We start from the raw sequence: 12,995 nt of genomic DNA, 5'->3' as shown, positions 1-12,995 counted from the left end.
GTCAGTGAATTGGTTATTGTCTCCGCCCTCCGAGGCCTCTGACAGCGTGCCCACACCAGCCATCTTCCTTCTCAGGAGTCACGGGTACGTCTCGAGTAGAGGTCCGGCTGTCCTTCACATATACAGCCCACTGAAGATCCCTGCAACAGAGCGGGATATGGGTATCAGCCTGAGCTCAAGGCAGAGCGCTGTGGAGAACTTTGAAATCCAATACTAGTATATTGTTGTCACGTGACCTCATTAAGTTACATCTTTAATTCAGGAGGTAGTCATTATCTCAGAGGGGGAAAACACTTGTCCATTTGGTTTCCAAGAAATTTTGTGAAAAAAATATCTTAAAGTCCCCCCGTAGTCAATCGTTTTATCCCTTAAAACTCATCTTTAATCACCAAAATGACATTTAAATGTTTTTTCTTTCAAAAAAAAATGTGTCATGCCTTAAATAGCTTGAATGTAAATCTACACCCTTGCCTCATTTAGTATAAGCACTTCTATAAATATGCAAATGAGCCCCGCCTCCACTCACTCACTCGCTCGCAGCAGCTCAGAGATCCACTCGTTGACGATCACACGTTGATCTGATTGGTTATTTACAAGGTAGTTTGTGACATCAGAAACTTTTTTTGAGACTGTCTTTTGGTTCACCAGTTTTAAGGAGAAAATATTCAGCAATGGTGTTGACTTATGAATTTGCACATGGTGTGTCTTAAAGCATATTAAAAACACCACATAAACATATAAACAACATTAAAAGCTTGACTTTCACCACAGGGGACTTTACATTTATTTAAGACTCCATTGTGGGATTCATCCGCAAATGTAATAGTAGGCCATTCCATGAATACAGGATATCCACATACTGTGCAATATAGGCTTACATACTGCATAATGCTCTTTGAAATGTTTACACAGACCACACGAGAGGGGTGTAACCATGTGACCTTACTTTTCTGAACGAGTGCAAAGCGCTGTGGGAGAGCTGGAAAGTGCAGAGCAGGGAGAGGCCATGCCTTTTCTTTCCCAATCAAGTGAAACGGTTTCAACACAGGCGTAAGAACTCTTCATCCATTTCTTATTCGGATTCCAATACTGACACTGGTTAGATTCAGATTCTAATTCAGATTTATTAAGTTTTGATTTGATTCTGTTTCACCTTACATCAGTCAAGTGAGAAAAGTCCAACTTTTAATTATGTGAACTTGCAACTTCCAACATGACACATGAATGCAAAAACTTCAGTGACTGAACGATCCTATTTTCAACTAAAAACTGAAAACGTTTATTTACACGACAACAGCGTTTTGGGGGCCTGAAAACAGGTTTCAAAGTGTTCTTGAAAACGATACCGGCTCTACATGTAAACAAGCAAAAAGCGTGAATTTGTAAAAACGGTGACGTCATGCATGCGTATAGTGTGTTTAGTGTATTGGCATGTCGTATTTCTTTATAAAGTGACATCGCCACCTACTGGCCTGGCATGAAAAATAACGCGTTTTTTGTTGTTTTCGTGAATCCGTGTGAACGATGATCATTTTGATAACGGTGTCGTCTGCACGAGAAAATACGCGAAGGAAAAACTTTTACGTTTTTAGTACATTGTTCTCGTGTGAACGTGCCCTCAGACTCTTAATGCAACTGAAACCAATTTATGACAGCGCAATATGATGATTATTTCATAACTTCAAAAGTTAAATTTAAATTATAGCCTAGTATTAATTATTGATTGAGGGGCTGTTTACACAACACCTAAAAAAGTAAAAAAAATTATGCGTTTTGGTCGTTCGTTTACACGACAAATTGCGATTTGGTTGCCTGAAAACGCAAACTTTTGAAAACAGGTTTCAAAGTGCACGTTTTTGAAAACGGTCTCTGTGTAAACACAAAAACGCAAATCTGAAGACGATGACGTCATGCACATGCGTATTACGTGTTCGGTATATAGTGTTTCATCGTCATCTAATGGTCTAATGCAAGGATTTTAGATGTTTTCGCAGGCCCGTGTGAATGGGGATCGTGTTGACAATGGTGTCGTCTGTACGCGGAAAACTCAACGGAAAAACTTCTCCGCTTTAAGCTTATCGTTGATGTGTAAACGATTCTTAAACACATTCTGGTCATCACACTGGAAAGTGCAAATCATGGCAGAGAGTTAGTGGTTGACCTAAATCTACAGTGAGATCAACAGAGCAGGTAAAAACATCGACTCTACAGGCAGATGCACAATATCAGGAGTGAGATGCCATCACCACATTCAGCACCCGTACCAGAAAACACCTATCAGAGGGTGAAAACCCGGTCCTGTGTGTGTGGGGGGGGGGGCAAGTTGTAACAGGAGCTGTCAGCCAGCCAAACCACACATTCATTCTGTAGCTCCCCCTACACTCCTTCCCTCATAAACACACACAGGTCTGGTCCACCGACAGCAGACCTTCAGCAGCTGATGGACATGACGGCTGCTGGGTGATGATGTCATCCATCAGTAATGAGGTAATGAGCAGGAATGCTGAGAGTCGCCGGAGAGAATAGAAACAAAACTCCCTCTGACAATTTACAGCACGTCTTGTCCAAGAAAGGCTCTGCTTCAGCTTCATAAATGTGTTGGCATGCAGCGATACCGGATGACGCAAACCTCTAACTTTAGATTCCTGCAAAGAAAACTTTCTCAACTTCCATCCCACTTAAAACCTGCTTATGACTTGAAATAGCCTAAAACGTTTGACGTGCATGCATGCATGCTTACACAGACTAGAAGTAGTCAATAGTTAAAAAAGTGGCAACACCTAGAGAAAAAATGCCATTTTTAGAGGAAAATCATGTGCCAATTCGATTCCTGCATGAAACAAGGCCATCTTATCTGCTAAATGATCAGCAGTTTGAAAGTGCATGCAGACCATAATTTAAAATAACCCCCAAAAAACCATAACACTGCCCCTAATAGACATTAATTGGGATAAATGATTGTAATCCCAAACAACCCTGACCTTGACACGAGCCCAAACTAAACATTTCTCTAACTTTAGCCAACTCAACTACCTCTAGCCAAGCCTAACTCTATCTAAAATCTTACTTTGTGGTGGGGGTGGGATTGGTTGCTGCCTTAAATGAAGTACTATCGACTTGGATGTTTAAGTCATTTCAACTTAAATTCCATTAAACTGACTTGTATAACATAATCTTAACTTATTTTGATTAGTTAAAACTATGTAAAACATATTGTCATAACATATTGATCTTTTTTTTTTTTACAGTGTACATAACTGACCCTAACTAAACCCAAACAAGTCAACCAAGCGATCGCTAACTGCAGACCTAACTTTAACTCGTGCAATCCACGATAGTTGAAGTTTTCCAAATGCTCCTAACTAACTTCTAGTAACTGTATGTCAGACAGACCATTAGAGAAACCAGGAGAGCAAATAAGACTCAAGAGACACTTACAGCATTTCACAGACGCTTAGCCTTCATTCATCTGTTTGTTTGTTTATTTATTTAGTTTAACTTGTTTAGGTAATTTGGTCAGTCGCGTTCAGACGCACATAATTCAACAAACATATGAAGTAAGTTTAGCGAACATGATTAAAAAGCAGCAGCTCTCACCTTTGCGTGATGAATCTCTCTCAATGCAGTACAGTGACTTTATATCATTGAGTAAATAATGAATCATTGACTCTTATTAGGGCATGTTCACATGCGCTTCACACTGCCAACTCGTCTAATCATGCTCCAGATCTTTCACGGGGAGATTCACAAAGCCATCCAGAATACATCCAAGTTATCCAACTCGATTGTTTTGGCGCTCCGGGAGTATTTCACTCCGCCACAAAGTTTCCTTTCCTCATGAATAACAAAAGGAGAGTTGCAGCGCGTCCCGAACCACTCCACGAGCTCCGCCCACGCGCACAGCAGGAATGATGGACACGTGACGTCACGAGGCGCGCGAGCTTGCTGGATCGAGTGAAGAGCGCGTCCCCGTGTGGAATAGTGTGGACGCGCTCGTCATTCACATCAGGGTACAGCACTTAACATTGCTGTATTAAATTCATGATACTTCTGTCTGCTTTTTCTACAGTTTTAGAAATTCTATGAATATTTGTTTAGAAACTTTATATCGTTTATATTATATATTCATTAATATTTAATATATTGTTTGTAGGCATGAACAATAGCATATCTTCTACACTACCTATCAAGTCAACCCCTAAATAGGCTATAGAATTAATTTCTAATCATTTTGAATAACCATACTAATTAATATTCAATAAGAGACACACTTTATATCACTGTGATTAGATTAGCTAGTAGTAGTAGTAGTAGATAGAATTCATCTAGTAGATTGGCATTATGTGGGTAAAGTCGCGTATTTGATAAACAGCTGGATTGCCAGTGTGTTATTGTTTTATATAGTCCAATAAACAACTGAATATTAGCCTATATTAGACAGAATTTCTAAATGTTTTAGTTTCGCCAACGAAAATAGCCCAGTTCTCCTCCGAGCAACACACTTTGGTGTTTCATTCTTGTGTTCGAACGAATCGTTTGAATGAATCGTTCAGTGACACGAAGAAAGAGTCACTGAAGAAGAAGAAAAAATACTGATTAAATATTAAACTTGAATTCAACTATTGATCCGATGAAGTATGTGTTTGAAAGGAGGATAGACAGAAGGAAATGTAAAAACAATAACCATGCATATTTTATTTGATCATCGTATTTTATTATTTTATTTTTATGATACACACAACACAAACACAATGCAGTCTGATTTATAACATTAAGCAACTTTACAACTCAATATAAAAACGCACCGCCATGTAAGATAAAACCACGCCAGCAGCAACCCGTTAAAAAAAGAACAACAATATATTTTAGAAGCAATATGTAAACAATTACTGGCCAAGGCAGATGTTTTGAATCCGAATGTTTTTTTTTTTCGCCCCATATTGATCTCTTATAAACTAGAACAGAGGCCGCTACCTATAGTATTGTTGTTGGCTATATTGAGTGGCGAATATTAAGCCTGGCCACAACGTATTATATTAATATATATTTACATAGCTACTTTGAAGCGTGCATTGCAAATCCATTAAAATATTTTTTTATGGAAGTATTTATTCTTGAAAACTACATCTGACTTTTTTATAATGTGTGTTTAGCTGAACTTTAGCCTTGTTTGAAGGTCAATAAATATTGGAGACTATTATTTTATTTATTTATTTATTTAACAGAAGTTAGTTTTGAATGACCAATAGGAGGCAGTATCAGACCACCCATTCAACATCATGTCGATTTTGATTGTTGACTTATTTGTTCATCTGGCAAGTGAGTTGTTCCACTTTATGGACATGTCCTGCTGGTCATCAGGGGTCGGGTTTCCTCTCCTCCGTCCATCCAGGGAGAGGGGGCTCAAAATGCGTGAGTGTCGACAGCATAGCATTTCATTATCCGCGTGCGATATATTTTTTATTTTATTTTTCCGTGCAGCTTTCGCTTTCCGTTTTTAATATTATCTGTACGGCAGTTCTGCACGACTATTTTCAATTCTAATACGATAAAGATGAGAATCAAAAGTCATTACCAGGAGTGGGGTTCGAACCCACGCGGACATATGTCCATTGGATCTTAAGTCCAACGCCTTAACCACTCGGCCATCCTGGTAGATACACGTTCTGTACTATGCTAGTAATGCTATAGTTATTAGCATCACTGCATTCGATCGTTAATAATGCTGAATTTCATGTGTATCTGTTTGTGGTCGTTCGTGCTTAGCCTTAAGTTTAATTTCCTGTTCAAAGATCAATAGCAGTCGGTGGCGCAGCTGACTGACAACTAGCAGACTATAAGACCATCAAAACTTATTATTTGCTTATAACTAGCTTAAAATATGAAGACAATGCATGAATTTTAATGCTTGCTGTTTTCTAAACTCTATATTTTAATGCATAATTGTTAGCATAATAGTGGGATTGTTACCCGCTTGGTTAAAAGTTAGCACGCGGAGCTAGTTAGTAAACAACCAACAACGCTAAAATTCTTGACGCACTCCGTCAAAAACAGTTTCAGTGACAAGCTTGCTTTTATGTTATTTTCTGATGTGAAAATATTTCAATTATCTTTAATAATAATGAATTATTGTAATACTTTGCTATCATCAGTATGCCTATCACTTATTTCACTTTCTGTTGTTCAAATCCAAATCATGTGAATTCCTGTGGATACAAACTGGTTTTAGATAGGGTGATGCTCTGTCAATAGGACAATCTGGTTTTAGCAGGTAAATCAGTTTGACAGTGTAGCCATGTTGGAAATTTAGTGAAAACATCATGTACAGTGAGCAACGGTCAATTAAGCTCAGCAAGATGGATGGACAATAATCTGGTGGGGGGGTGGGGGGGGGGACATATCAGACCTTATCTACACCCAAATTAACCAGTTTAATTTAATGCTAATATTCTCGTATTCTCCATATTATGTTCTTTATGTTACACTTCAACTGGAAAATTCCAGTTACAGTTTAAATACACTCTCATCATAGCAGGTTTTAATTACATTTTGGTGGATTGGTGGCTAATTTTTATGAATCTCATTCAGACATTTTTGTATAATCTTACTCCACAGCACTAACAGGTTTATAGGTAGGGTGGACCTGGTTAGGATTTGTTATTCTTCTTAAAATTCATTAAAAATCTGCACGTCATATTACGTCACATTAACAGTTTACTGTTAAACATTTTCCCATGGTGTGTTACAATGTTGTTTTTACATTATTTTAATTCATTTAGATATCAAGAAGGCTGATTTACTCACCCTCAGTAATACAGTTTGCCCGGTTATTTAAACAGGGGCATTCCTCTTCGGGATGGTTCTAGAAGCCTGACGGTGACTCTAGAACACTAGAGCAAAGCGTCAGTTCAATAAGGCAGAGATGACACGGCATATGTATTTATAATGTGAAAATCCCATGTACATTTTTCTTCTTTTGATCTAAACAATTATAATGCCATTCTTGTATTTTGGTTACACTTTATTTTGCGTCCAATGTAATTATATATTTAAGTAGGCTACTGATTGATAATAATTAACTAAATGTACTTACTAGGTTAAGATAGGATTAGGGTTTGGTTTAGTTGCATGTAATTGTGCCTAATTTATATTTATGAATATCATAAATACATGTAACGTGTAACAAGGACACTGTAAAATAAAGTGTTCGGCCTACCTGTTTAATTTACATTATCAACAAGAGACAAAAGCATCCCAGATGTTACCAATGTTACATTACTTTGGGTAACTAATTAGAAAAGCAAACTTGCACTGACCTGATCTTCTGGATGTCTGACTTACCCTCTTTACCTGTTGTTCTTGTGATCTGGATTCCTCTTTGCTAGTGTGCCAACACATGCATTCCCCCACATATCGTGCTGCTATGACAGCAGAGCACCTGAGACTGACACACACCTCCACTGACACACTCCACCTCCTGCTGAATGTGCCTTCACCGCATACGCTGGCAGAACTGCTTATTCAAGGTGCTTAAAATAAACATAACACTAAACTGCTTTTAGGGAACCAACCATACCAGAACATTTCCGTGCACTATAGTGTTATCAGTGACAATAACCAGGAAGTAGCCTATACGTACGTAAAAGAGAATGTGATTCTTGTGAAAACGGAAAAGTAGTAGGCCTACTGTGCGCATTCAGAAAATATTCAGACTGCTTCATTTTCCCTCAAAGTTTATTTTTATTATTGAGAAAAAATGCATTTGAAAAAAACACCTCAGCCTACAAAGCAATAACTGATTTTTGCTAACTTAGCATATTAACTAAAGGTCTATAACACCTTGTCTGCGCCGTTGCGTTGCACCGCATCAATCTGAGGCTCTCTGCACCGAGCTAAAGTTCTGAATCCATTTGTACTGTTGTCGGAAGTGGCACAAGCACGTGGAGTACATCAGATATTGAACACGGGACATCAGTTGACTGTTTACTGTCCTGTCACACCGTCCACGCCACGTTCAGTGTAGACAGTATCACATTACAGTATCACAGTATAAAGATATCAAAATGTCTCCAAAGAAACATTTATGCACTTGGCACTTACCAAAAAATACCAAGATGCTTATTTTTACAACATCATATCAAAAATATTAGGCCTGTATAGTTAACATATACATATATGTTAGGCTTCCGTATAGAATCCAAATCAATGAAAGAATTGAAAAGTGAACTTGTAAAGTGAAGGATGAGTTTTAATAATGTAGGATACTGAGTCTGGCAGATTTTCGGCACACATTAATAAAAAAAACAGCAATCCCTTGTGTATCCGGTAGGGGTTACTACATTTAAAGAGAGGCAGGGTTTGTGATTCATTAAACACCAGTTACCGAAAAGTGTAGCATCAGTATAATGTTATTTGTTTAAATATATATATTGTTTTCTTACAGATATATCTGAATTAGCTGAGTATACTATTACCTGAAAGCACTGTTTATTATTTTGTATCTTTGTTCCATTAAATGTATTTGTGCTATTGCTCGTCATTTGTTTATTTGATTTTATCTTATCTTATTATTTTTTATTTAATAATGTTTTAAATTATATTAGTTAGGCTTGTTGTTTTTGCTGTGGTATCAACATTGGAATTATGAATTTTCACTGGTATGTAAAATGTTGGTGTCATAGCAACCTTATTTATTAGAATACAAGGCAACATGAGTAAAAAAAAACATCAAAATGAATAATTTCATTTATTTATTTATTACTATTTTTGTGGTGGCACCACAATTTGGCAGGGCAAGTGAAAAGTAAAATAGGCTTCAATAACTTTATATTCTTCATCAGTCAGTAAATTAGGAGTGTTAAAATAAGTGTGTTGATCAAAGAGTCTGTTAACAAACAAGAATCTGAGAAATCATTAATATCATTCTAAACCCATAGGTTCATTTTTTTTTAAACACAAAATTGGATTTATGTAAGGCAATACAATCAAAGAAAGAGGACTGCTGGAGCTTCCGACATTCAGCAAAATTATTTAACAAGTACAAAATATTCAAAAAATATTTCATTCAACTCATGCAGACTTTCTGCTAAACATCTCCTTATGTAAATGGTAAATGGACTGCATTTATATAGCGCTTTCACAGACCCAATGGCCACCAAGCGCTTTTATATGTGACGTGTTCCTCAGAAAAAGACAAATCATACAGTTTTGATACAAGACACTGTTCAGTTTTGGCTGCACCATTTCTTAAAAAAAAAGCTAATTTGCAGTGTGAAAAACTATAAATCTAAAATGAATTATCAACACATGTTTTTATTATTTGCTTTGCTATAAAAACATTAGGAAAATACCTTTCTTCGAAAATCAATGTTTTCAAAAAAAAATCATGTTTCTCCTCAAACTCCTTTCTTTTCAGTTTTTCTCTCCGCCACCCTCTTTCTCTCCCTCTCTTTCTCTCTGTAATACTCCTCTTTGAGGTTCTCCCTCTCTCTGCGCCTCCACCCTTCTGCGGTCACATGGTAGAGATCCACATTATTGCCCGAGTACGCGTCTCTGTGCGTGGCGCGGTACACGGCCTCGCGCGCGACGCACGCGGCCTCCTGCGCGCTCATGCCCCAGTGCACGTCGCTGTCGAGGATCGAGTACGCGTACGGAGAGCCCGAGCCCACAGAGAACAGCTCCCCCTGCAGGCGCAGCCCGTCACTGCACACATACACAACCCGAGGGCCACACATCCCAAAACGAGCTTTGACCACCTGTTGAGATTTAGATTTACAAACTGCTGCTGATTGGCTACTTGAATCGCTTACTGTTTTTTGAGTGATTGGCCTATTTTTGGCGTAATTCTCATCTTTTTCGCCATCTCCATCCCATCCGCACAGAGTGGCTGCGACGCACAGCTCGGTGCCTTTGAAAGGGTGCAGCATGTGGGACAGCAGTTTTGCGGCGCCCCCTGTTGACAGCCTGCGGTGGTGTCGAAGCTGGTAAAGCCTGAGCTCTCGAGACAAGATGCGCTTCCAGAGCGCGCAATCCGCCGAGGTCCCGGAGGTGGTGCCCACCAGGTGAGAGTGGATGGGAAGGACCTTCGGCGCATTGGGACAGGCCACCTGTCCCGAGCAGCTGGAGCGCGTGTCGGCTGCCGCGATAACTCCTCCCTGAAACGCGAAGCCGAGAGTTGTAGTACCGTGTGAGAGAGTGAACGGTAAAGGGACGGAGGGCGAGATGGAGAAAGGTGTGGGTGATGGAAGAGAGATGGACGGCAATGAGGGGTGGAGATGGTCTGTAGTATTATTCAGAAGGGTTTTCGGCGCTGAACTGAGGCTAATTTGACCAAAGTTTATTGGGCTCTGTGTGAGGTATTCAGATATCGGCATGTAAAATTCCAAAGGACTCAAAGCGCCCCTCCCAGGCAGCCGTGTAGAGAAAGCGTCTCCGTGCTGAACACCCCCTCCGAACAGATGAGTGGACTCCTCCGGCATTAAGGACTGTGAGAGTGGAGCACTCCATTCAGGGAACAGAGGGGGGTTCTGCAAGCCGCATACATCTTGCAAAGCCATAGACTATTGTGTAGGTAAACAATAAATTGTAACTCTGTCAATTATTACACTGTATGACATAAACTGCAAAAACATGTTATACATGGGCTGGGAAGTTGTTCAGGCACTTTACCTGTATTTTCTTTTGTTATTTTGTCAATATTGTCTCCTCATTTGTATTAAAGCGTTTCCACTGGTGGGTCATTTTAGTCTGTTTGTTGGTAAAGAAGTCCTGGTTTACCTCAGCATTGGATTCCCCTCAGCATTTTTTGTGTTTATATCTTCTTTTGGTGATGATAGGCTGTTGAAACATGCCCGGCCACTTCCCTAGACCGCTGCTCGACTCACTTCATATCCAGAATTTACTCATATGGAAAAGCAATGAGTGCCAGGTCCAGCATAAATTTTCCAACTCTCAGTCCATTTAATGTTTGCATTCAAAGATCAGTCTTAAACAACTGGGGCTTCAGTACATATGTAAAGGTTCAGAGGATCCTTATATAAGCGTCATTCGATGATTGACTCAACCAGAAACGCATGAAAACGCCAAAGTAAGCCTTTCAACCCAAGCTTGACGATACACACCATGAAATTTCATTTTCAAAGCATGTCAGTGTTGGGCTGCTGTGCTGTGTACTTTGGAAACAGGACATTTGTGGATTATAAATGTTCTTTATTTAATTTAGTTTAATTCTCACTATTAACTACTTGATTATTAGCATGCATATTACTAGGATATTGGCTGTTTATTATATGAATTGCTTATTCTGCATATTCTACATCCATTAATCCACCCAATATCTAAATTTAACAACTACCTTTCTAACTATTAATAAGCTGTAATGAGTTTATTGAGGCAAAGGTCGTTGTTAATAGTTAGTTCAAGAGCTAGTTTACCCAAAAATTATCCCATAATTTACTCACACTCAAGCCATCCTATATGACTTTCTTCTTTCAGCCAAACACAATCAGAAGAAATATCCTGGAAATCAAATTGTATAAGTTTATATAACCAAAAGGAGGCGTCTACTTTCACTTGAGTTTACGCTACTTCTACATCGTACGTCATATGTCGGATCAGAGGTCACGCTTGCGCCAGAACCAGACTCGCGTATGGTTGTTACTGGAAGCCAGTGATTATAGTTTATAAACAGGATTTGAAATTAACACACGCCAAATGCGGGTAAAAATGAACTGTGGCGGGCAACACTGTCAAATCACTCGCCAATTTGGCGGGTTACTCATTGTTTACTCACTTTGATCATTTAGACGGAAGTGAATCAATCAAAACTAACTTTAGCTGGAAAAAACATTTTTCAACAACCACTATGAAACCAAACCAATCTCTGTTACCTTAAATTATATGTTTATCTCTGTAAAGCTGCTTTGAAACAATCTACATTGTTAAAAGCGCTATATAAATGAGGATGACTTGACTTGACTTTGCTGGGGAAGTTCGTGAAAGACAAATCTGCACAGATTAAGCGCAAAGACTCGTGAGTCGTCATATTATATTAAATAGTATTGTGCAGAATCTACGCATATCTGGCTTACTGGAACACACACGTCACTACGCAACAAATAACGGCACGCTTATTCATTTGCTTATTCACAAGTTGTGATATATAGTTAATCTGGTTTATTTTTATTTATTTTTGGCTAGTAGAAGTTCTGAATGGCCGGTAATTTAAAATTGTAGTAGCCAAATGGCCGTTGAGTGAAAAACTTAATTTCAATGTTTATAAAGATATAAATATGGAAATTGTTCTCACAAAAACGTATGGAAGCCCATTTCCGCCATAGTTGAGAGAAAAAAAGATGATCTAAGTCATAATAATGAGAAAGTTTCTCATAATTATGACTTAGTATCTCATTATATTGAGAAATTTTCTCATAATTATGACTTAGTATCTCATTATATTGAGAAAGTTTCTCATAATAATGAGATACTAAGTCATAATTATGAGAAAGTTTCTCGTAATAATGACTTAAGTATCTCATAATAATGAGAAACTTTCTCATAATAATGACTTAACATCTCATAATAATGAGAAACTTTCTCATAATAATGACTTAGCATCTCATAATTATGACTTAAGAATGCTCAATTCGTTTTTTTATGTGGCCGGAATGGGCTTTTTCTCATTACGAGATGCTAAGTCATTATTATGAGAAACGTTCTCAATATAATGAGATACTAAGTCATAATTATGAGAATCTTTCTCAATATAATGAGATACTAAGTCATAATTATGAGAAACTTTCTCATTATTATGAGTTAGATAATCTTTTTTGTTCTCAATATGGTGGAAACGGGCTTCCATAAAAACGCATGGCTTCACCTCAGAAGGCATTTATTAACCCATGGAGTACTTTTATGATGGATGTATGTTTTTTTTTTTTTTTTAATCTCAGGCTCTATTCACTCCTATTATAAAGCTTGGAAGAGCCGGCCAGGAT

The 12,995-nt window shown here is 38.2% G+C and overlaps 2 protein-coding genes and 1 non-coding gene across 7 annotated transcripts in view; all 3 read right to left on the bottom strand.

Annotated features, from left to right (window-relative positions):
- Positions 1 to 3,899, bottom strand: part of utrn (utrophin) — a 261,039-nt gene extending 257,140 nt beyond the window's left edge. For all 4 annotated transcript variants that reach the window (XM_077204617.1, XM_077204619.1, XM_077204618.1 and 1 more), the window contains exons 1-2: positions 3,598 to 3,899; positions 1 to 140 (exon numbers count right to left, since the gene is read on the bottom strand). The exon at positions 1 to 140 is cut by the window's left edge and continues 19 nt beyond it. In XM_077204617.1, the coding sequence (XP_077060732.1) occupies positions 1 to 63 (63 nt within the window). In that variant the 5' untranslated portion in view covers positions 64 to 140; positions 3,598 to 3,899. The remainder of the gene's footprint in view (positions 141 to 3,597) is intronic.
- Positions 3,900 to 5,572: 1,673 nt separating this feature from the next.
- Positions 5,573 to 5,655, bottom strand: trnal-uaa (transfer RNA leucine (anticodon UAA)). Its single transcript has one exon. It is a non-coding gene; the product is annotated as a tRNA-Leu (tRNA).
- A 3,082-nt stretch (positions 5,656 to 8,737) lies between these two features.
- Positions 8,738 to 11,048, bottom strand: psmb11b (proteasome 20S subunit beta 11b). 2 transcript variants are annotated; one of them, XM_077204602.1, is made up of 2 exons: positions 10,669 to 11,048; positions 8,738 to 10,559 (listed from the first exon to the last, which is right to left on the bottom strand). In XM_077204602.1, the coding sequence occupies exon 2, from the start codon at positions 10,554 to 10,556 to the stop codon at positions 9,396 to 9,398; it is 1,161 nt and encodes a 386-aa protein (XP_077060717.1). In that variant the 5' UTR covers positions 10,557 to 10,559; positions 10,669 to 11,048; the 3' UTR covers positions 8,738 to 9,395. The 2 variants fall into 2 exon arrangements, with proteins under 2 accessions (XP_077060717.1, XP_077060716.1); XM_077204601.1 differs by having other exon boundaries at positions 8,738 to 11,002.
- Positions 11,049 to 12,995: the final 1,947 nt, after the last annotated feature.

This window comes from Siphateles boraxobius, unplaced genomic scaffold, assembly GCF_051911475.1.
Source record: "Siphateles boraxobius isolate OS27281-9 unplaced genomic scaffold, OSU_SipBor_1 50, whole genome shotgun sequence".
Taxonomy (NCBI): domain Eukaryota; kingdom Metazoa; phylum Chordata; class Actinopteri; order Cypriniformes; family Leuciscidae; genus Siphateles; species Siphateles boraxobius.
This window is presented reverse-complemented; position numbering and strand designations above follow the sequence as displayed.

Bases quoted from the DNA above. Each gene is read 5' to 3' on its own strand.
- psmb11b (XM_077204602.1), bottom strand. From the start codon at position 10,556: ATGGCTTTGCAAGATGTATGCGGCTTGCAGAACCCCCCTCTGTTCCCT.